This window comes from Pyxicephalus adspersus, chromosome 2 (assembly GCF_032062135.1).
Source record: "Pyxicephalus adspersus chromosome 2, UCB_Pads_2.0, whole genome shotgun sequence".
Classification (NCBI taxonomy): Eukaryota; Metazoa; Chordata; class Amphibia; order Anura; family Pyxicephalidae; genus Pyxicephalus; species Pyxicephalus adspersus.
This window is the reverse complement of record NC_092859.1, coordinates 143,592,551-143,617,668: the sequence shown is the minus strand read 5'-3', so window position 1 is coordinate 143,617,668 and position 25,118 is coordinate 143,592,551. Positions and strand designations below refer to the sequence as shown.

Sequence of the window (25,118 nt, the reverse complement as noted above, 5' to 3'; positions counted from 1 at the left end):
GGAATGGGAGATGTTAAAAGGGGCTGGACGATAGTGAGAGGCCCTCTTTTGGACAGAAAAAGTTTCCCACCCACCCTCCCTCTTATGTTTAGGTAGAGTTGAGAGGTGGGTTCGTTTTAGAGGTTGGGGTCTTGGAAGGCAGGGATTCAGTGTATTGAAAAGGGGTGGATTTTGGCAGGGGGGATCCCCTTTGGTGGGGTCTCCCCTTTATGGTGAACGGATGATTATGGCTCCTGAAGGCAGTGCTGGGCAGCTAGGGGCCAAGGTGGAGATGTTGGAAGGGTTCAATTCTTGTTGGGTGGGATTTTGCCTTCTGAGACCTGCAGCTTGGTTGTTTGGGTGTATAATTGGGAGTTTGATAACATTATGGATACTGTTGTAATGGTTATGTATTATTAAAAGGGGAATTAAGTTGTTGGTTCATTAAGCTATATTCAATGTAATATGTTAACATTATATAATCCCGTTTTAATAATAATTATATTAATAAGGGAGTGTTGTGTTAATTTATGTTAATGTATGCTTATCAAAGTGTAAAATGTAATTTTATTTGGCATTTATTTATTTGGATATTTGTTTGTTAATTATTTGGAAATTTAACTTTATTTAATGGTGTTTTAAATAAACGGCTGCTTGCCAGCCAATTTAAAATCCAAGATTTTGTGTTGGGGTATTTAATGGGGGGGAGTGGCTGGTAAGCAGGGGGAGGTTTGGAAGTAGGCGGTAGTTTTGACAATGGTGTTTATAAAGGATGGGCTAGAAGGTCCGAGCTACCCTGGTCAAGTGTGTTCACCAATTTCTAGTCAATAACTTAGGAGCGGCCAAAGGAATGTTGGAAAAATGTCCAAAACAATGTTGCGTTATCCCCAAGAAATACCAAAATAAATTGTTGTAAGTGTTTTTTACACCTTTTAAGAGTATAACAGCAAATTGCTTAAAATACAGTGCAGTAAATTGTTGAAAAAACACCATTGTTGGAGGGCAAATCAGATAGGTAAAGTAAGGTAATGGTAAAGTAAAACTGAGCTCAAGAAGTAACATGACCTATAGAAAACAAAAATTGATAATTGTACCTAAGCAGTCTTCTTCAGTCTGTACATCCGATGTGAGACATCTAAGGCATTACTCCCTCTGAGGGATTTTGAGTGCTACCCACAAGAGATTTGGAATAAGATTTTATTATATCATTACTGTGCTACTCACTGTTTTCCATGTGAAAGGTTTTGACATGAGGAAGTCAAGCCCAGCTTACGTAGATGGCTGCTGTGTAGCAAAGGGTCAGCTAGGGTCAGTAGGCTGTGAGGCTCGCTTGGCTTTTTATGGGTATGGCTTCCAGAGTTTAGTCCCTTTTGATGGAACAGGTTAAGAGTTAATTGATGGTGCTGAGGTTATGAAGTGGTATGAACTCCTTTAGCTTAGGTTCCTGTGGGTTAAGTTTTATTGGGTTTTAGCTGGTGTAGGCAATACTTTAAAATTCAGTAAAACACCTGGGTGTTACTCTATATAAACTGGTATGGTGGAAGGATCACCAAAAAACAATGTGTTTCCAAATTTTGTATAATCCTTTCTGTTCTTTAGCTTTTTATTTCAAAATCAGAAAATGCTAATAATCCCTTAGCGTACAGTGGCACTGAACATTTCTTTAGAAACTTCAATAATTCTATGAAAGAAAGATTTTGTGCTGAATATACAGAAAGGTTGTTTTATCCAATAATCCAGCAGAGTGGATAAACATTTGTGCTTTATATCAAAGGATCAGGTTGGTTTGTTGTAGCTGGCATAAATATACCTCTCTCTGGCTGCTATACTACCGTATGTATATCACACTAAAAATAAAGATGCATTGTTATATAATGTGTTGGTGACCAGTCTAGTAGAAGCTAGGGTCTCAGTAGCCATATCCATCACAAGATGTATGTTTTGGGTATCTAAAGAATTCAACTTATGTATTATATTTTACAGCTGTCCAAATACATTTTGTTATAATAAAGCATACAGTAAAGTATATCATAAGGTGCTATGTCATCTCAGATTAGATTCAGCTGGAGATTATACCTCTTGTGGTATCAGAAAAACATACTAGAAAATGTAAAAATATTTTTAACCTTTCCACCTTAAACATTTGGCATCAGACAGGTCCTTGTTGCAGAACAGGGTAGGTGATGTCCCTTTTCCAGTAAATATGCTTACCTGTCTGGTCACCGCTCATTTTCCAAATTCCACTACAAATGCCAAGGATACCCAGCAATCCCAGCTTTCCTGCAGATGCCGGGACTGAATTGACTTCTTTGCTCCTTATCCTATTCAGGTGACACTATGATCTCAGGGTGGGATGGTGGACCCTCCATGTAACCAGCCCGCTTGGATGAGAACTGTACGGGCCCGGAGTCTAAGCAACAGCCTGGTCTTCTCCAGAGCCTCTAGAGGTGGGGATGTTGCACTGCAGGCTGTTGCCAGGTGTTGCCAGCGTGCGCACAGAGACTGGTAATTGCTGACAGGATAGGACCAAGGTGTAGTACAGGAGGGTGAGACGGAAGCATAGACAGGGGCAAAGGTCAGGGCAGGTGGCAAACAAGAGTAGTCAGACTAAGGTCAGTACACCAAACATTCAGTATCAGGAACAGTGAATACAGACAGGAACCTTCAAGCAGAGCCTAGAAGAACTCCTGTTGCCAGTCACGTCCTTTTATAAGAGATATCATGTGAACAGCAGGTAACAGAACCCCCCCACCAAAGGAGTATTGGAGGCACCTGCGGAACACTCTAGTCCCCCGGACTCCCGGTAAGGGAGCAAGTCTCGGGGAGTCACATGAGCAGGAAGTTACCAGTAAATAGGATGCCTGGGCAGTGCTGTTGCTGCTGGCTGCAGAGGAATCCAAAGTGGGTGAGACAGGAGAAAGCCACAGATCTCCTGGTCCTGTGGGAATCTGTGACACCAGTCCAATCAAGATGGCTAAAGATTAGAATGTGGTGGAAAAAGACGGAGAAAATGGCTTCCAGAGTTAGATAAGGGGTGACATCACTGGGTCAAGATGAGCTTTCTGGAAACTGGGGTATAAGAGAAATGTTTTTACTTTTATTTGTTTAAAGTTTTTGTTATTGTTTAATTATTCATTACTATTAATTAATTTATAGATTAGGAAGGGATAAAAAGTACCGTTACTTTGTGTTTGAGAGATCATTGTACTTCTGTTTATATCTTGCTCTTGTTGCTGTTGGTACACTGGATCCCTATTTTCCACTGCTTGTGTACCAACCCTTGGCCTCTATATTATGTCCCCCTCATTAGTGCTCTCCAGATCAACCATGATCCCCTTGGCTATTGACTTTGGCTTGATCCTTGACTATGCTTCTGCCTTACTTCTGTACTGTGACCTCTACCTATGTACCAACCTGACCTGTTTATCACCACTAACTAGAAGAATTTGCAGCTTTTGGACTCAGGTTGATCTCAGGTTGTGGCTGGTTCAGAACTATTGTTATTTACTTCTGACTGGGATTTTTTTTTTACTTTTTATCTGACACCCATAACCTGGACAGAAAATGGGGAAATGCTTCCTTACTGTAGCTTAGACATAAAGACCTGACAGAGATTAATTTTAATAATAATGCAATTGATGTACATTCCTGTATATTCCTAAACAGTGCCCATTGCCCCATGGTTTTTACTGTTGTTAATCACAATAACTTTTTTGGGTCATACGGGAAGCAGATTAATGTATGCAAATTATTATTGTGGGCTAAAATACATAGTTGCAGTGGAACATGACTGACATAGAAACTTTAGAATCGCCAGTAAAATCATTGATTTGGTAATAGAAACAGAAACTATTTACCAGCAATCAGTGCAAAATTATTTGAGAAACATTATCTATGATAGGGAGAGCTCATGGAATAGTATTCAACATATTGAGAAAATAGTGAATTTAACTCAAGGCTAATTGAGCCGCAAATCACAGAAAAACTTTTTAAATATACCCTCAACAGCTAGTTTATTAGGTACACTTTGCTAGTATCAAGTTGGATTTTGGCCCTTGTTGACATGATAGCATCACTCAGTTACTGCAGGTTTGTCGGCTACACATCCATGAAGTAAATCTCCCATTCCACCCCATCTCAAAGGCGCTTTACTGGATTGAGATCTGCTGAGTGTATAGGAATTTAAACACAATAAAGTCATTGTCAAGATTAAGAAATCAGTTTGAGATGATCTGAGATTTGTTGCACGGAGTGTTATCCAACTGGAATTAGCCATTAGAAGATGGGTGCACTGTGATCATGAAGTGATAAATATGGTCAGCAAAAATACCAAGGTAGACGGTGGCATTTAAATGATATCTAACTGGTACTATGGGACCTAAAGTGTGCCAAGAAAATATCCCCCACATCGATACACTACCACCACCAGCCTGAACTGTTGATACAAGGCAGGATGGATCTATGGTTTTATGTTGTTAATGCCAAATTATTACCCTATTTTCCAAATGACACCGAAGAAGTATTGTCTAATTTTAATAATTTTAATTGTTTCAACAAATATCTTTTTTTACTCTGCACCCATTGTGATCACCTTCTGCTATAGCCCTTATACATTCAAGTTCGATGTGTTGTGCGATGTGTTAAATATTTTGTAGTAAGTAATATTTTGAATTAGCGTTCCCTTTCCATCAGCTCAGGCCAGTATGAGTATTATCCTCTGGCATCACCAAGGCATTTTCACCCAGAGAACTTCTGCTCTCTGGATACAATTCTCTGCAAACCCTACAGATAGTTGTGCAGGAAATCCCAGAGGAGCAGCAGTTTCTGAAATTATCAGACCAACTTTCTTGGTACCAAAAACCAATGTTTGAGCTTCAGCAGATTGTCTTGACAATGTCTACATTGCCTAATAATTAGATTTTTGTGTTAACAAGCAGTTTAACCTAAGTTATCTAATAAAGTGTATCGATGCTGTAGAGCCATTGTGCTGTAGAGATGGGAGAATGGGTGAACCCATGTAGTTTGGCATTAGAAAAGAATCAGGGCTGACATTACTCTATTCAAAAATATGTGTTTTCATCACACAACAGGACAAAAGCTCTGGACAGACACTATATTGTTTATTTCTGGAGATGATTGTACTGGATCTTTCTAGTAACCCTATTGCTGCCCCAAAGCATTGCTTAGATTAGAGTACTGCTGTCACTGATCATTAAACCACCAACCACTAACAACACCTATTGTGTTGACTGATCTGTACAGCAATTCTTTGCTCCCATATCACCCCAAAAGAATCATAAAAGATTGCTTTGAGCAACATTATTTGAATGTGCATAAGGAGCTTTAGAAGCTGGGTTCATTTCTGTCGGAATAACCGTTACTTTTCTATACTTGTATGCTCTTCAAAAGAATAAAACCTTGAAATGTTGTATTGTACTGCATATGACATACACTTCATTAAATATATTTTTGTTTTAATGACCAGAAACTGTGCAGCTTTGTTAGTCATCATGTCAGTAGCACTGAACATCTTTTTAAGACCTGTATTCCATGAGGTGGCCTGTGAAGTAATTCTTCTTAAATAATGCATTGTCTTCCTTAATAGGGATCTGAGGTAACGTCTGCTAGTTTGATTTCTTTTCAAAGATGTGCAGCGTGTAACAGACTCGTGTGTCTGGAGATGAGTATTTTAGCCAGGCTTTGGACAAGCAGCAGGAAAACTTCTCTGCTCTCTTTACATGCCGGATCATTTTTTGTTAAAGCAAGCTTACAGACAGTAAGAGAATTTGATAAATAATGTATTGTCTTTTGTCTTGCAGGAGCACTGGAGGGAGAGGCGCAATCAGATCAGCTGTGGAAAGCTTACATAGCAAATCTAATAGGTTTGTAAATGAGATTTCTTTTTGTTCATTTGTTTTGGCTGTGAGGCAGCTATTAATCTGCTGTGGTCTGAAATGGTGATGTTTGCTACTATAGGAATAGTTATCACTCAGACCAATTCTCTCCTTGTCTAAGCTCTTCTTTGCAGCAACTTAATTTTACATTTGAGAGGTTGAGGCAACAGTCGAAATAAAAGGACAGACTTTGGAGTCTTTTTCATTACAATTTTCAGTCTGGTATGCCATTTTCAAATAAATAATTGTTCTGGTATCTTCACATGGCCATAGATCATGGAAAGCCTTGATTAAGAACTTAAAGCGGAACTAAAATTGACAATCCACAATAGGGCAGGTCATTATAGCAGAAAGGGACATGTAATATCCCTTCTGCAATAACTGCTCCTTACTGCCTGATTGCTCTGGGTTTCTGGCAACAAAGCTGAGTAGTGCATATGCAGTGCCAGTTTTGGTTGCCAGAATACGTGTCATTCCCGGCTTCCTTTGCATGTGCCAGGAATGAATGAGCTCCCAGATGTCTTTGCAGGAGATATGTCATCTTAGCCAATCAAGATATCCATAGATTGCAAAATAGATAAAGACAGAGGTGTCATGCGAGGGAACAGGGACAGGTGTATAACACAGGGTTTAGTACCACTTTAAAAGAAACCCGTAGCATTGATCCCTTACATTACGTAGTTTAAAATAAGTTGAGCCCTATAAAGCCACTCCACAATTCATCAATGGAAATGATCATGAGTGATACATTTTAGCATGCATAGAACAAACAAGCATGAGACAGCTGGAGGTGTTCTGTTCTATGTGGAGAAATATTAGGAAACAACAGCTGATGTTTGTGCAAGTCAATGGGCAGCTGACCGAACTATTACAAACCTTTATCAATAAAAATCTTGCATCTGTATACAGCCTTCTATTTATCCCCATATTTAGCTTTTATTTTATCTCCAGAAAGGGTCAGATGTGAGTGGCCTCCTGAGGTCCGGAAGTTGATATCATTCAAATGTCAGAACTCATATGATCATTCACTGGCTCCTAAGTAACCATAATGGCATCAGAGCACTGTAGCTTTTTACATTCCTGCAGGGCTCCCCTATCTGCAGGGCTCTGACATATAGCACTGCTATGTACACGTGGAATACTGTATGAAGTCAAAAGACGATGGCAAAACAGAAACCACCAGCTTGAGCTTGAAGGCATTCCTCCCCAAGGCCAGTACAAATATATGTTGGACTAGGACTGCTAAGTGGCGATGTTCCCTCTGTCTTAACTGAAAATGAAATGATTGAGACAGAATAAAATGTAATTCCTTTCTTTTTTATGTGAACTGAGAGGAAAGCAGGACCAAGACAGATTACAATGGTGCACCATTCTTTTTGTGTGTTAACTAAGAATAAAACCAGACCAAGACAAACTAAAATATTGTCATATGAGAATAAAACAGGACCAAGATAGACTAAAATTGTGCAACCTACTTTCTGTGTCAACTGGGAAAACACCTGGACCAAGCCAAACTAAATTGGGGGTCTGAACTTTTCTCCACCGTTAGGAAAAAAATGGATGAAGGCAAACTAAAATGATATATCATCCTACTTTTATGTCAACTAAGAAGAACACAGGACTAGCACTAAATAAAACTTTGACCTTCCTTTCTGCTTCAAATGTGATGAAAGTAGGACCAAGACAGATAGAAAGAGTGTGTCCTCTTCGTGTTCCTTCTTGTGTTAAGAAGCAAAGAGGTCCACGATGGACTGTTTTAACTAAAAAAAGAGAACAAGACCAAGCATCTCCCCTTTTTTCTGTTTTGAGTAAGAAATCGGACAGGACCAAGACAAACTTAACCAGCACACCTTTCTTCTTGTTCTAGCTGAAAAGTGGACAGGACCAAGAATGACTAAAACATCACACTCACTTGTCTGTTCTAACAAAGAAATGGACAGGATCAAAACAGAATAAACCAGAGCACCTTTATGCCTAAACAAGACTTATTAACAAGTTGTAAAGACATTTTTAACAAGTCAGAAATCTTGCTGTGCAATGATGAACAGGTTTCTAGCTATCTTTAAATTCTAAGCATAATCTTAAATGTACTTATCCTTGCATTGGATCAAGCTCTTACTAACCAGCTAAAGAATTCAATTAGATAGAAAAACATTAAAGGAAGTTCTGTGAATTCACATATTTATTATGTGAAGGGTTCTAACAAGGATGTATGGCAATTTTTTGCTGGTAATGCTGTCACACATCCCTTTATGTTCTTCTTATAATTAAATACAAGCAGGGTTCCCAATGGATGTCATTGACATTAATGTGAAAGTCATTCTTGATGTGACTTTGACATTTACCATGCTTAAACATTAAAGTAGACCTGAACTAAAATTTTACTTTACATAAAAGGGGTAGACAACACTTTTATATAAGGTAAAAATTACTATATTTTTGTAGGGAAGGTGCTTTAAAACCTTTCTTAAAAAAAGTTTAAAGCTGCTCCAATTAGGACTGAATGGGAGCGCAGAACCTTTTGGGATACATACGTCACACATCCCGGGAGGCTTCTGGCTAGTCCTTCTACGCACGCTTGATCCTGAAGTAAAAAAATGCAGATCTCATGCATGCGCAGTGAGATTGGCACACTTTCTACTTCTTTTCGAGAGTTTTATAGATTCTTGCTTTATGTTTAGAACAGTAAATACAGATCTCTGTTGAACTTCAATGAAACTAGACAGGCAGGTGTGTCTTCTAGAACAAATTTTCTTAACCAGGGTTCCTCCAGAGGTTGCTAGGGGTTCCTTGAGCAATGTGCAATTTCATTCATTCTTCATTGGACCTAATGTCCGCCATTGACAGGGAGACCGGTCATCTGTTGTGCTAACGTAGACTTGGTGTTTCTCTCCTATGGAGAAAGACAGTATTATTCTGGTTATTCATAGCATTGTCCAGCCAGTCTAATTCACACCAAGAGTCAATTGTTTTCAACTAGTTTGAATAGAATAACAGGCAGTGAAAGTGGAACAGGACAATCAATTTAGTAAGAAGTACTCTATTGTAGCTAATTTTTTATCATGCTATAATTTTCTCATCAAAACATTCAACTTCCAAATATCGTGTAGGCGTACAGTCATTATTTTTTACATGATTATATAATCATTCAAAGCTTCTGTTTCTCATAATTCGTTATTTTATCTCAAGCTTTACTATTTTATGTTAACCTCAAACGGCTCATTTTTTCTTCCTGTAAAAACATACAAACACCTGTGCATTATGCAAAAAAAAAAAACAAACAATGTATAAAAATCTATATGCTAAAAAAATTTGTAATAAAATCTTTACATAATTGAAAACAACTCTACCACAACAAACTTTATATATTATGCTTTAGTAAATTGACATAATTGAATGTACAGCACTACAAAGCTGAAAGTAGTCTCTACATACAAAGAGGACAAAAATACTTGATAAAATGTTTTGATGTTTTAGGCTCATCTAGGGTGGATCTACAGTAAATTAAACCTGTTACAAATCTGGTCAATTCCAATAGAACATATGATATAAAGTAAAAATAATAATAAAAATAATATTAATAAATAAAACAACATTGTTAAAGTCATCAGTAGAATCCAGTCAACTGAATTTTAAGAAAATGATGACCTTTTTCCTAAAAGTGGGAAATCTGGCTGAGACATTGTACTTGTTTATTTCATCTATCCGCTAAACCAAAATAATAAATAGAGAGACTCGAGTGCCGAAAAAGAGGGATGAAGAAGGACATTCTTGTTCACTTTTCGACTAATTTCAGATCTCTGGTTGACATTGGAGGTCTGCCCCAGGCTCAACTGTACCCCCAACTGCTGGTTTGGAGTAGTTGGAAAACACATTGTGCAGTTAATTGTGGTGCAGTTGCAATGGAGTGTGAATGGGGTTGCTGAATGCAACATGTTGCTTCTGGCTTCCCATGAGCAGCCATTGTTTTCATTGGCTTGAATGCAACAGCCTTCACCTACAGCTCACACTGTTTGGAAAGTGGTGGAAAGAATACCTGAAAATAATGGTGGTTTAAGTTAAACTACAGTTGACACAACAAGCACAAAGTTAAATCAAACAATGGGCCTGTTTTATTAAAGCTCTCCAAGACTGGAGAAAATAGACTATATTGGTGAACCTGGGTGATTCAGCAAACCTGGAGTGGATCTGGTCCAGGATTAAAAATATTCGCCAACTAATAGGACAGGATTTTAATTAAATCCTTTGCAGGTTTGCTGGATTGGCTAGAATTATCCATGTCTACCTTCTACAGTCTTGGAGAGCTTTAATAAACCAGGCACAATAGTGAAGAGGGTTGGTTGGGAATGGCTTACAACATTGTTTTGCAACTGCAAGTGTGAAAGGGGCCTTAAAGAATAGTCATAATTTGCCTTAGATATGATCATTTTTTTCTTGTTAATTTACTGATTGTTTTGGAATATTCGATATTTCCTAATCTATTCATTAGCAGATACTTTGGAAGGCTTGCAGGTTGGCAGGCATAGCTTAGAGTACAGTTTTAGTGTTCTTTAATCGAAACCCTTACCACATTTCCTTCCCAAACATTTTTTACTTACCCTTGTCACTTACCTAAATTTTGCATTTATGTGTATCTGGCCAGTGCTATTTCACACAGTGGAGACTAGGGATGAGCGAAAATGCCTCTGGCATTCTTGCGAAAATTTCCTCGAAGTTCCGATAGGTTTGCAAAACCATTGGAAATCACTATAGGAGGATTATCGCGGCTGCATTCCTAAATACAGCCGTGGGAATCCCCCTGTCAGTAAGCGATCCCTGGGCACTACAGGTCAGAATGAGGGCAAGCCCTCATTCTAACCTGTAGTGCCCGGGATTTCTCACTGAGAAGGAGGATTCTCACGGCTCCATTCATAAATGTAGTCGTGACACTCCTCCTCTAGGAGTTCCGAGTCATGCGGCTTGCGTTTATGAATGAACACTGCATTCATTCGTTAGCAGCCAGTGAGACTCACACTGTGTTCCTGGATAGAGAAACTCTATCCAGGAACACATAGTACAGGACTGCAACAGCAATCAGAGGAGCGGAGCTGCTCCGCTCCCCTGATTGTTCTTGCCGCCCTGTAGTATGTGTTCCTGGATAGAGTTTCTCTATCCAGGAACACGTGACTCCTGTGTTCTTGGATAGAGAAAGTCTATCCAGGAACACATACAACTCGTAAAGGCCTGCAAGAGATATCGGGAGCGAAGCGGAGCCCAATTCGCCACAAGAGAAATCTCATCTCTAAAAGGTCATCCTTAGTGGAGACCAGTGATTCCTTGTCATCCCTTCATCACGCCACTTTAGTCTTACAGAGCTTTTGATGTGCCCTCTATGGACAGCCAATGACTACTGGCCATGTCACCTGATAGGGGACCCTCTACAGTACCTGACAGAGAATATTCCAGTACCTGGTGTATGAAATGACCACACATTTAGGGAAGCAAAAGAGATTCTAAGAATAAAGTTGGACTTGTTTTAAAAAAATTGATTATTTAGTAGTTTGTGCTTGGAGATCATCTTTAAATGTATTGCATTTAAAAATATGGCTCGTATATTATAAAAACTAAATTGAAATTACAAGTAAAAGCCATTCTAGTAAAGAATATAGTAGATATTTTTAATACAATTTCAGTTTAGCAAGAGTCACAATGATTATTTTGATTTTACCCAAAGGGATAAATTGAGGCTATCAAATAGCATACAGATAGCAGATTACATTTCTATCTGTCAATGAGACTACGAAGGTGACAAAAATAAAACCTACTTCCTACTAGTAAACTTTATTCAACAATCTTTTCCACGCAGTTGCTGCACTTTAACATTTGGGATATTGCCCATCTCTATGAAGACATTGTAAGAAGTCTTCCTTATTCCTATTTGGTACATTGTGCCATCTCACAGCAGGTAGACACTGAAGATATGGCTTCAGGCTTCCATGCTTAGTGAACCCTGCTGTGACACACTGCGCTATACAGACACAAATATGATATTGCCTTTTTTTTCCTCCTTTACAGCTACTGTACAATGAAAAAAAAAAAACATGATTGTTGCAAACTTGGAATATTCCTGATTTTGTTGTTTTTATAAATAGATATCACTCTGCATTTTTAGTTACAAGTAAAGTTATTTGGGTCATAGTTCAAAATATATATTGTTCAAGAAGTATTTTCAGGAATAACGAATAGGAAAAGTATACTTTTATGGACCCTGGTCAATCTAGACTCTATATCATCTATTGATGCTGCTAACAGCTTTATTTCTGGAGTGCACCCCCCTATATCTGCACTCCGGTGATCTGGGAACCCTATGTGTGATACAGGACAGCTATTCCTAAATATGCCCACAGCAGTATACTTGTCAACTTCACAGTACCATTTTAATTCAGAAACATTAATATTCTTTAGGAAGTACCCTTCGGCTTAACTCGGAGCATTTCAAGATTTCATCCTAATCGCAGTGCTTTTCTAAGTTGCATTTGTATCTAAGTGATTGTTTCGCTTGTATCAATTTTGCCATATATCAAGGCAATGATTAACAGGAGCAAATCTGGTAATTTTGCAATAGATTTACTACAAGTTAGAGACTAGCACACAAGGGCCAATTTTCAATTTATGGTAAATTTCCTCTCCAATACCAAATTGGGATCTAAAGGTAAAGTAAATGGAAGTTAGAAGCTTGCCAATTATAAATGACTGCATTTTGGGTTTCTGATCAGATATGCAGATTAACTAAAAAAATAGCCATGTGTCTAAAAAAGATGATCTAAAGGACAGTATATCACACAGGTTTCTGCAGTGTTTTCAGACTTCCAATTAACTGGTTTCCAAACAGAACAGGACACTAGATCTGCTCCTGTATATTACTCCTTAAAGTTTACCATATATACTTGAATACTTGAATAAAAAATGATACAAGTATAAACATAGAAACAACATATAGTTGCTTTGGTATATACTTAAAATGTGGCTGTATATGCTAACATTCAAAACATTAGTCAATAGAAATGGCAATAATGTTAAAGTGAATAAATACATGTAGGGTGTTTTTTTAAACATTTTTTTAAAAGGGGAAAAATTAAAATCACATGGGCTCAGTCTGTATGTCTGTTCCCCCTCTTTTGCCAGCTAAAGTATTTTGTAGTTTTGAGTTGATTATGATGGGTCGCTTGCTCCTAGATGATCCTTTGTACATTATTGGTGGCCACCAGTAGATAGCGCTGTGTCCTCATGTACATTCTGTAATAAACTCATGTCCTTGACAGCTAGTTTGTTACACACTTTAAGTGAGGACACAGCACCATCTACTGGTGTTACCCAAGTATAAAAGGAGAAACTTTTTCTATTGGCATTAAGAGGAAAAAAACTGAGAAGGAGCTTACTTTAGGTCTCATTGTGACAATAATTTGGTTGATAAATGTCCCCAGAGCTTTCTGATAAGTGCATAGTTGATACTTATAATGACCATATATGAATGACTTATTTATATATCCCCACAAATAAATACGTTTACAACTACATCTAATTTTACCTTGTCTACATGGCGACAACACTGCTGTACAATTTCTCTGCAACATAAATAGTCTGTTTGCACTAAAACTGATACTACAGGCAGAATCAGCGAAAAATAAAATTACAATGTTACAAGAGGACTTAAATAACCTTAAATGCTCTGTTAATGCTGGCCACAGACTACGTTATATATGTCACTTTTAATTATGACCATAGTTATACTTTAATGATCTAGGCGCACATCATTTGTGATGAATAAAAGGCAGTCTGTGAATTGAAAATGCCCTATTCTCCTGAATATATGACATGAAAATGTGTGTAATCTATAGAATAACATAATTTACAGAGTAGCTTTGTCGAGATTCTTCAGTTGTCTGAATATTTTTCAATGAAACGGGATCAAAGGGCCTGGGTAAGGCCAAAAATAAATGTGTTGCTGCAGGCCACCAGTGACAACACCCTAGCAGTTGCTTGGCAGCACCATGTTGGTTCTTGAACAACCAGTGTTTGAACATTTGACATTAGGTGGTACTCAAGCATTCACTACCACCCCCATTTATTCACTTTTGGGCATTCGGGAGATGCTACATGTAGCATTCCAACTGTGGGCACAGTTCCTCAATGCGAGGGAGTAGTAACCCCACTTAAACCCTATTGTCCTTTTTGTCTTCATGGATTAGTATACATGTTGAGTTTAGTTTAGTGTGATCCATTATTTCCAAAAGATTACACTAGGCTTAACAATGTCACTGCTGATGTAGTTTTTTGGAGAGGTGCTTCCTGGTATTTTCCTATTTGTTATGAAAAATAAAACTGCATGTAGTTGTTACCTAAAAGTTACTATACATGGCCAATCTCCTTTACTTAAAAAGCTTAAACTAGGCTGAATACCATTGAAAAACAGGCAAAAGGAAAATTCCCACTCCCTCCCAAATGGCACAAATGCGAGTAGCAACATTAATTTTATTATTATTATTATTATTAAACAAGATTTATATAGTGCCAACATGTCACGCAGCACTGTACATTAAACAGGGCTTGCAAATGACAGACGAATACAGACAGTGACACAGGAGGAGAGGACCCTGCCCCGAATTGCCTACATTCTAGGAGTTGGGGGAAGTAACACACAATAGGAGGAGAGATAGGTAGTGCTGGGAATTAGAAAGGATTTTGAAAGACAGAAGAAGACTGGTAGGCAAGTTTGAAAAAGTGGGTTTTAAGTGCGCTTTTAAATGAGCAGAAAGTAGGAGCTAGCCGAATTGGACAAGGAAGACCATTCCAGAGAGTTGTGGCAGCTCTAGAAAAGTCTTGGAGCCGTGCGTGTGATGAGGATATGAGTAAGGAAGTCAGTAGTAGGTCATTGGAGTAGCTAAGAGAGCGGCTAGGGGAGTATTTTTTACCAGGTCAGAAAGGTAAGTGGGACAAGAAACTGTGGAGGGATTTGAAGGCAAAGCACAGAGGATTGAATTTGATTCTAAGGTGAAATAAAAACCAATGAAGAGAACTACAAAGAGGCAGCAAAAGAGGAGCGGTGGAAAGGATGGATGAGTCTGGCTGCAGCATTCATAATAGATTGTAGAAAGTCGGGTTAGTGGAATACCAGAGAGGAGGAGGTTACATTAGTCCAGACAAGAGATGATAAGAGCGTGTACAAGGAGTTTGGTGGTCTCAGAGGACAGGTAGGGGCGGATTTTGGAAATGTTGAGTAGGTGAAATTGACAGGACCTGGAAATGTTCTGAGTATGGGGGGTAAATGAGAGGGCAGAATCAAAGGTGACGCCAAAAGAACTTGTCTGAGGGGAGGGCTGAATACCAGTGTTGAGAGCGGGGGCAGATGATGAGTTCTGTTTTATCCAGGTTGCGTTTCAGAAATCTGTCAGACATCCATAATGAGATGCTGACAGGCAGCATGAGACCTTATCCAGGACAATGCATTGGGATTGTAGACAAATTTCTGTTGCAAAGTTCAGCATAATAAATGGAAACAGATGTTTAGATGAATCTAGCGCACAGTGGGTCTGATTTAATAACGCTCTCCAAGACTGGAGTGGATATACTTTCATGGATGTAACTGGGTGAACCAGCAAACATGGAATGGATCTGGTTTAGAATTGATAATATTTGCCAAATATTAGCAAACAGTTTTGTGAAATCCATTTCAAGTTTGCTGGATCTCCCATGATAGTCTACCTTCTCCAGCCTCAGAAAGCTTTACTAAATCAGGCCCAGTGTAGTCAATACAACCTGCAAACAAAAGAGTAAATATTCTCCTGTTTTGCAGTCCACACTGCAGATTTTCACTTTCTTGAGGGGCTTGGAAAATCTTAAGCCTCAAACATTTCTGGAACCTGGTCCTCTTTGTGTTGTGGTTCTTTTCACTGTAAGATTGACAGCACTACAGGACACAAATGTGGCACAGGGGCCAGCAGAAGTAACTAGAGAGTGCAACAAGGACCAGATATCCAGCACAATGGGGATTGTATGGGATGCTGAAGATTATTGTGCAGCTATAGAGAGGAAATATTAAGGGTTCAGTGATGAAGTATAGATATCAGATAGAGCCAATCAACTATTGTAAGGTGCTGTGGTAGCCACCATATTTCTCTTAGTATGGTTCCCTCCCAGTCAATAGGCACCATATAGAGCAAAGACCCAAAGGAATGAAAAAATATGTTTTGTATAATATAATGCAATACATATACAGTTTGTTGTACTCTGTGTATATTTTGTTAACACATTTATTAACGGAATGATCGCAATCAGTTTCCAACTATGAAATTTGTCCTGCAAGAATCGGTTACTGTAGTGTGTAAAACTGCAAATTGTGCAATTCAGATAAAAAAAGGATGGGGGACATATGCATTAAAGGAATTCTATGTGTGGGTACATTCTTCGCTTTGTGTTTGTTTGGATAACTATTACCAGATAGGTATACAAACATCTCTTTTTCGTAGGACACTTCTTAGTTCCATTCAGCCTGTAGATGGAGACAACACATTTTGAATACATTGTTTCTGAGTTACAGCTGCTTGGCAGATGCTCACTATTTGGTGCAATTTCAACAGCTCAGAACTTCCGAGAGTGATTAAATATAAAATAATAGATATAAAAGAATAGAAATGTAATAACATTGGTATTGGTATTGATAGTTCAAAGGCCACTAAAATTAAGGACCACGGAACCAAGGAATCCACCTGGTGACTTCCCAGACTTCCCAGCACAAGAGTTTCTACAAAGTCCTGTTTACTGTCTATACTGATAATAAGTATAAAAGTAATGCAAGACTTTCTTCTATATATTTTTCCTTCTAGTGGTCTTGCCCACTCAGTCAGGAATCATCTGACAGTGAGTCACAGGACAAAAAATATACTTACTGCCTCAATAGGAAGTGGCAATTTTTGAAAGATGGCACCCCTGTAAATAAGATCACAAAGGATGGCTTCCTAACCACATCAGGCATGGCAGGGGAAGCATCTGAGAATGGTGAAAGCAGTGCTAGGGACTGTAAATGCCACCCTTATATTATGGTGCTGTATGCTAGATGATCTAATCCATGGGTGAAGGATGATCCAAGGATCAGACTGTTCCTAATGGTACTAGAAGAAGCCTTTCTAAAAATTCAGCCATATTACAAACTGCCAACCAGTCTGCTCCATGTCCTAGTAACATTTCTTCAAATCTAAAATAGCCATATTAAAAGAATGACAAGATTAACAAACCTGAAAGAGAAACTGCATTTTTTAAAGGAATGTCAAAACATTTCCACATAGATGAAAGCTAATTACAGTCTGGCACCGAGTAGAAGTTCACAACTGGATGACATGAGAAGGTAATACATTTATATCTACTCATCCTATGCAGTGTAGAAACATGATTGATTGCTTAAAAAGAGCTTGGCTCTGAACACAAAGGTCCCAATGGAACAATGAGAAGCCAACGTATACACATACCTTTGCTTGCAGAACAAATTGTTGAACTGTATCCACTGAGAGTCATACTTATATTTTGTATTTATATAGCCCTGACATATTACGCAGCAATCTACAAAGTCCAAAGTCACGCCACCAACTGTCCCTCAAGGGAGCTCATAATCTAATGACCCTACCATAATCATGTCATTACCACAGTATAGTGTTGTTTGTAGGAAAAGCCAATTACCTAACCACATGTTTTTTGGGATGTGGGAGGTAACCCACACAAACACTTGGCGAATTTACAAACTCCTTGAGATTATGCCTGAGATTTGAACCTGTGACCTAGCATTTTATAGGCAAGAGTGCTAGCCACTGGGGCAACTATGCTGCCATGCAAGGTCACCAGTGGTAGCTTCCATGTTTCTAAAGACTGTATTAAATATATATGTTTTCTCTGCTGTCTACATTCCAAATGCATTCCAGATTTATCGGAGACTTACAATCTTTGCTGTTGCTGTTTGTTGATTTGTAACTATCTTAAAAATGTAAAACTCAGGTGCTCAGCAACTGTAAACTATTTTCCATATTGGAAGTCCTTGTATACTTTTAAATTATGTATTATAACTTTTTTTCTGTAGCATTGCTAATTTAAGAACTAATCTGAAATATATAAATGAGAGAAATTTTCGAAATTGCTTTCTTGCCTAAAACCCCTTTTTAATACTTTTTACTGATCAGTCTACTTCAGTATTTTATTTAATTCCCAATACATGTATTAATATCACTTTGCCAATGTTCTGGTTCAAAGGAATGGTCAAAACATAAAAACATCAACTACAGATATATTATGGCTGAAAATAAATTGGTTGGGCAAAGAGGTCTATTTATGTTTTCACTTAAGGATCACACATTTTTCTAACTGAATTAAATTAAAAATGTGTGAATGCTTGACTCAAATTGTGTAAATCTGATAGGAAAACATTTAAAAGACCCCTGAAAAGGTCAAACCTATTCATTTCTTACATTTGGATAAGGTGGAGAAGGCTTAAAACATCCAGCAGGTATGCTGTATGAGACATTGGGGTTTCTAATTTAAAGTGAAAGGACCTGTACTAATGAGTAATTACACTCAATTTAATTTGTAAGTGTTGGGGGGGGGGGTGTACTACTTATAAGAGTACTGAAAGCCAGCTGAAATTAGATTGCAGTTTTGTGTCTTCTATACCAATGTCTCAGTTTGCTGTCCCCAAAACCAACCCGTGGCAACTGTTCATGTTTGAACCTTGAACCTGTGCTTTATTCCTGTTCATTTGTGCAACTAATTACAAATCCTTCTAAATTTTTTTTTTCTTGTTCATTTTCCTAAACTCCCTCACTGCTCCTGCTGATTGTTAGCAAGAAGTACTGCTGGACATTTCCTCTGTGGTCATGTGTGAGAAAGCTATTCACACCTACAAATTTTTATTTTGGAGTTGCCTGAGCAAAGGTATTTCCAAATATCTGTTTCCAGGCTCCAGATTGCATGACTTCTATTCCAGTGCTGATGTTATAATGACTTCTACCAGTTTCTCTGCGATTCTTCCTTTCCATCTGCATGGATGGCACTTTGCCTATTTACCTGTTTTTGCATGGCCCGCCATCCCCAGTGCCTTCTGGTGAACACCTAGTGGATCCAAGACCCTCATCCTGCACCTTAGCCCTATTTAGGGTGCTTAGCACACAGGGTCCCCTGCCTCAGTTACAACCAGCTGGACTGTTCTACAAGTTGTGCTAAGCTCATTCTTCTTATTATTTTAGGGTCTATTTATTGTGAACAGTACAAACTCAACAAGTTGTGATGGTTGTATTAAGACGTTTTGTGATATTACCTTTCCAACCCCTCATTTAAACCCCCTTTGATATCCCTATAACTAGCACTTATTTGCAGCACCCCACAAACACACTGTCTTGGTGTCACCTTAAACTTTACATTCCCCATAATTACCTAACATCGGTCGATCCTGCCACTTCTACCTGTACAAGTTTTCTAGAATTCACCCATTTGTATGCCCAGAGACCACTAAACTCCTGAAGAGCTGCCACTTTGTCACATATGTTGGTTTTTGGTTTCAGGCCTTGGAGTACATAGAGTTTGGGGCTGTTGCTGTTCGTCTCTCTGAATGACTGGGTTACTTAGAATGCTAAGCATTCTCATTTGTGTATTGAATGTTTTTGTGGGTATAATGTATTTTTTTAATACCACGTATTGTAACTCATATAGTGTATTGTAGGATAGTCTGTCTAAAATTATATTATATTTAACATTTTTTGTCATAATTATATTTTATTATATTATTAACACCTAGGTCAGGTGTTGCTTTGTTCAATTATATGCCATGAATTTATAATGTTGGAGACAGGTAATTCTCAAATATTCTGACTGTTTTTCCTGGTAAGGTTGATATATTTTTAATTAAACAATATTGCATTAATAATCATTGGTTTATGCAGCAATATTTCAGGGATTTCAATTTTGGCTTTTAATTTCTCAACACCCTTGCAAGGCAAGACATCATTCATGAACTCTATTCAAAGGCTACTAACAAATAAAAGCACCGGGATAGTGCAGTAGACTGTTGCAGTAATTAAAACTATAAATTGCACTGATGAAAAAGATTGCACTTTCATAGGTTACACATGTATACCTAAGTAAGGTTGGTAAAAAAAATAGTTTACATTATTAATGGCATTATTGACCTTTCTTATCATCTCATACATTGTACTATGCATGGAAAGTCTTATTAAGTGCCTTCTACAAAGAAGCTTTTCCTTGGTTTGTTTTTCATGTTGAATTTATTTTTTAAATTGACTTGATCAATGTACAGAAGTCTACACTAACAGCTAATACTTTGCACAACAGCCATTTCAAAGTATTATTTGTGCCTAATATGGTAAATTTATATGACGTTATGTTATATCCCATGGTACTGCATGTCCCCTGGCAAGATTCACAATATTGACTTTTTATAGTTGGCCTCATGGCTAGTTCAAGAGCCTATTCCAGGCTAATAGAACAAGAGAAGTAATCTTTTACATGTCAGTTATCAACATGTCAGATCTGATAACGGTACCAAATTATTAGATTGTCTCCCAATACATTCATATTATGCCTGCTCTGCTCCTGCTTGCCCAAGGCTATGCCTTTTTAGATATTCTCTCAGGCATAACTGCAAATGTTTCATCGTTTTACTGTTATTTTTTTAGCTCTTTAGTTTTAGAGTGGTCAAGAGTAATGTTACGGCATAAACAATAAAACAGAACAAATGCGTTGGTGCTATAAGATGCAATTACAGTTTAAGCATTTATTTCCTGAGCGGCCTTGGAAAAATGAGCGGTGTGGTAAAATATGATCGGGCAGCATCACAATTTTTCTATTCGTTCATTTAACATACATCAAATCCTGTTGCCTTTCAAAGATATTACTTAGTTAATCTGTAAATATTTCAATTATAATGTTTTTAAATTGGAATCTGTAGTGCCATAAAAGTCAATAAATAAATTGCAAAGCTGGGTAGTAGGTATAATAGTGCCACATAACACTGAATAATGAGGGTAATCCTCTAAAGAATCCCACTTATTAAAACATGGGAAAAACTTCTAACTTCCACCCTCAGCATGTGACAACACTGTATTTGTAGACTCTTATTGTAACATTGAGGTTAACTGACTTGCATAAGCATACACAAATGATGACGGAAAATTAGGTGCATCATACGTTTTGAGCGTCACAGTGGCATTTTGACTGTTTGCTTGGGCACTGTACAGAGCTTGGCAACAGATGATAGCCTCCTAATCCAGTTATTTTAATCCTGATCAGGAACCACCTTATACCTGTGAGGCCACCTGCAGACATCATTCATTAAGGCTTATCTTGGAATATAGTGCTGGAAATCAAATCAAACATCAAATGCCTGCCCATTATTTTTTCACATGGTTCTGAATTTGTGTGCAGTATTCTTCACCACTGTTGGGCCCCTGTCATACCATTCAGGTTCGTAAACAGCTACTGTGTGCATGGGAGCGGCAAAGCAAACCACAACTGACACACTTGCTTTGGGTTCTAACTGCACTTGAAGCCGTGGTTCTTCCAAAAACAACCAAGCATGCAAAAGTGACTTCTTGCTTTCTGGATCCACGCCACTATCTCCTGAAGCTGCGTAAACTGCTTGCAAAAGAATGGCTTCATTCACTGGTACCACATCCCTCTTTTTGTAACTTAATATACACAACCTATTCTTTCTCCAATTTCTACTGAAACCAGTTTGTTTCTCTGTTCTTTATGCATTTTGCCAAGTAGGCTTCAACGGAAGAACAATTCAGAGATATTCCATTTCCTATTCCATTTCCTATTCACAAAATCTACAATTTTTACAATTCTACAGAATCTTACAATTTTCGCAATACAGTGAACTTTTTACATATCACTTCAATCCAGAATATTATCACATATGTGATCCATCATGTCAAAATAAAATCAACACAGGTTTGGTATACTGAATGCCTGTTTCCCGTGGAGGTATATGCTCTTATCTTTAAGCCACCATTATTATGTTAGAAAACACACCATTGATAACTATTGCTTCCAAAGGGGATCCTTCATAATTTGCACCACGTAAGCATCTTTTAATGACATTATTTCTTATGTGTTTCTGGAATTCTGTGTGGTCATGCATTCTATGTATGGTTCTACCCCCCCATTCACTTGAATGGGAATGATTGGGACCACAGTAATTCCGCAGTGTGAAATGCCCCAAGCACAAAGAACTTCCAAGCTGACTGTTTATGTTTGGGCAGCAGAAAGCAACCTAGTTGTCTGTACTTATAAAAACTTCCATAAAAGTCAGTACAAATATGAAATATTTAAAAGTAAAAAGAGCAGCTCTGTAACAAAAAAATGAAAATTCCGGTGTTGAATTGGTCCTTCTTATCACTATTCAAGTGATCAGTGCTGTGCAGTAGTACCTATTTAGCATGTGAAACAGGAGCACTGAACAAATGATCCTTCAATGCCTGACATGTTTACTTAACGTCTAGCACAGAGGCACTTAATGGTCACACAAGCCAAGCTAATTAGAAATAGCTTTGGGTCAAAGAATTACAGTGTCAGGTGTGTGAAGGAGACAAGTGTGATTCAGGAGTGAGAGAGAAATTAGCTTGTCGCTTATCATAATAATAATGATAGTTGTAAAACAACACATTTCCAGAGTCTGTCACTGAAGTGGAGAAGCTTTACTATATGCTCTGTTAATTCTAATTTAAATATTCAGACAAAACAAGATTTTTTTTAGGTTTTAATTTTGGTTTTTATTCCTCTGTATTTTAACAATTACAATCAACTCCTGTCCTTTACCAAAGTCATTCAGAGATAAGCAAATGGTACTGCACAATCTGATTAAAGGCTGCAGATATCTGCAAGTATTGGCCAATCTACTGACTCCAATCTGCCATGTTCTTCTATTAAACACTCTGTCATTGGCACTCTTGCCATATGAGCTAGTATTCCAGTTAAAGGGCTTCCAATAAACATGTGGCATCCTCTTTACTGATACCAATTTATGTGCCATTCAGCATTGGGGCCATGCCTCATGTGGAAGGAAGCTCTTCGGGGTAGGGTCCTCTCCTCCTGTATCACTGTCTGTCATTTGCAACCTCTATTTATTGTACAGCCCTGGTTAATACGTTGGCGCTATATAAATCCTGTTTATTATTAATAATATTAATAATAATAATAAGGAAACCCCTAGGAAAAAACGGACACCTCATTTAAAATCATCAGTCAAGTCTGAGGTGCAGAAAGCACTTCCACAAGTGCAAAGCTTTATATGCTTTTTTACCGAATTATACCAGTATATTTACCATATTGTATCAACATATTATTTTTATTCAAGATCAGAAAAGATTATGTATAAAACCAAATTTACCTGCTTTTGGCACCAGTCCAAATTAAAAGCTGGATTTCAGGCATAAATTAAAATATGTTTACACACAATAGAGCTTAGCCTTGGAGAAAACATTATGAGGCAATCAGGATCTTCTGCAATGTACAGGTGCTAATTCAACCCATAGACCATGGCTATGCACTGACTATGAGCATTCAGCCAGAAGATGAAAAAGGATGTAGAGAACAAGTGTGTTTTGGCTCGTTCAGTGTCCTATGGTGGATGTAAGGCCTTGGTCCAGCAACAGTACTCACCAGACACCAGTCCTATAATCGAACACAGCACTCTTCGCCTAAAGTAAGCCCCCGCTCTGCCTCAGAAGTCTGGCTGTGTTTCCCAGCACACGGTGGCCCCCAGGACTTAGCGCACAAGGGATGGTGCCTGGGGAAGGGCTGGCAGAGGAGGCCCCTGATAAAGCAGTACCAAGATTCCAAGTCAGCCTAGCTTAACACTACAACAGGCATTGGCGACCTGGAACAGAAAGGCTATACAGTCCCAGCAGCCAATGGCAGTGCAGGATAGAGTCAGGAACTGATCAGCGTCTAAAATCCTCTTCAGCTGTGCAAAGCCTTAAAGTATGTGCTGGGCATGCCGATAAAATACATCAGGCTGCACGGCTAAAGGGAAGCAAGTGCTGCTGCTAATCTCCTTGCTGCTGGAAGGGACATTGCTGGACAAAATAAGCTGTGTGGGATACGGCGGTGGCACACAGCACAGAATCTTTGACGTGATAAGCATTTCCTAACAGTTGAGCTGTTTGTTGCAGTAGAGGTCAAGTATCTGGCTGTGCTTTCTGGCAGAGAATTCAAAATATTGAATATCCTTTGTCAAGTAAAAAGTTCAAATAAATATTTTTTATCCTGCATTTGGGTGTTTCCCCACAAATCAGCTTTACGGTGACCACAACCATTAGATAATCACTGTTAAACATTTGGACACAGTTAAACACACAAATCTGCTTATTCTCTCTTTCAGAACAGCTTAAACCATCAACGTTTAGACTGTTTCTCTTGGGATAAGAGTGACACTGGGGATGTCTACTGGAGTTATAGACATACACATATGTCTGTGTTTTGTGTGTGCGTCGGTGAATGTCAGGGGAACAATGTATTTTTCTTACATCTGAGCTCCAATAAACATCTAGATATATATATATATATATATATATATATATATATATATATATATATATATATATATATATATATATATAAAATAAACATCTAATATATATATATATATATATATATATATATATTCTGATAATATAGACAGTAGACAGTGACCACCGTACACAGACACACATTAACTTTCTCTAATGAAGTCTGTTAATATGGAAACCTGAAATTTTTATTGTTGATATATGTCTATGAATTCAGTGAAATCAAAGTTAAAAGTCATTGTGTGAAGTATAAACATACACATGTGAAGTGCTGATTCACCAACTGAGATTTAAAAAAAAAACAAAAAGGAATAATTTATTATGTGTTTTATTCAAATTTAATCAGCATCTCTACACCTTAATTTTATTATTCATTATCTTCTCTTCTAGAGTTGAGTTAGCAATAAATTATTCTTCAACTCCAACTGGTACAGAGAGAAATCGTGACAACATCAAATCCAATATTAAACCTCCAGTAGCTAAATGGAGACACAACCAGACATTGTCAATGAAAATCAGGTAAGTCCTAAATCAGCTCAAGATGCTTCAGATCAAATCTGTGAGTGTACAAGATTTTCATTATGTTAGAATAAAAAAGATTTCTGAAACTGAAATCAGAATTGTGCAGTTAGTGATGTAT

At 37.9% G+C, this 25,118-nt stretch overlaps 1 protein-coding gene across 1 annotated transcript in view; it reads left to right on the top strand.

Moving 5' to 3' along the window:
• ST8SIA2 (ST8 alpha-N-acetyl-neuraminide alpha-2,8-sialyltransferase 2) overlaps positions 1 to 25,118 on the top strand; it is a 143,621-nt gene that overhangs the window by 94,574 nt on the left and 23,929 nt on the right. The window contains exons 2-3 of the mRNA XM_072402690.1: positions 5,799 to 5,861; positions 24,869 to 24,997. Coding sequence (XP_072258791.1) covers positions 5,799 to 5,861; positions 24,869 to 24,997 — 192 coding nt within the window. The remainder of the gene's footprint in view (positions 1 to 5,798; positions 5,862 to 24,868; positions 24,998 to 25,118) is intronic.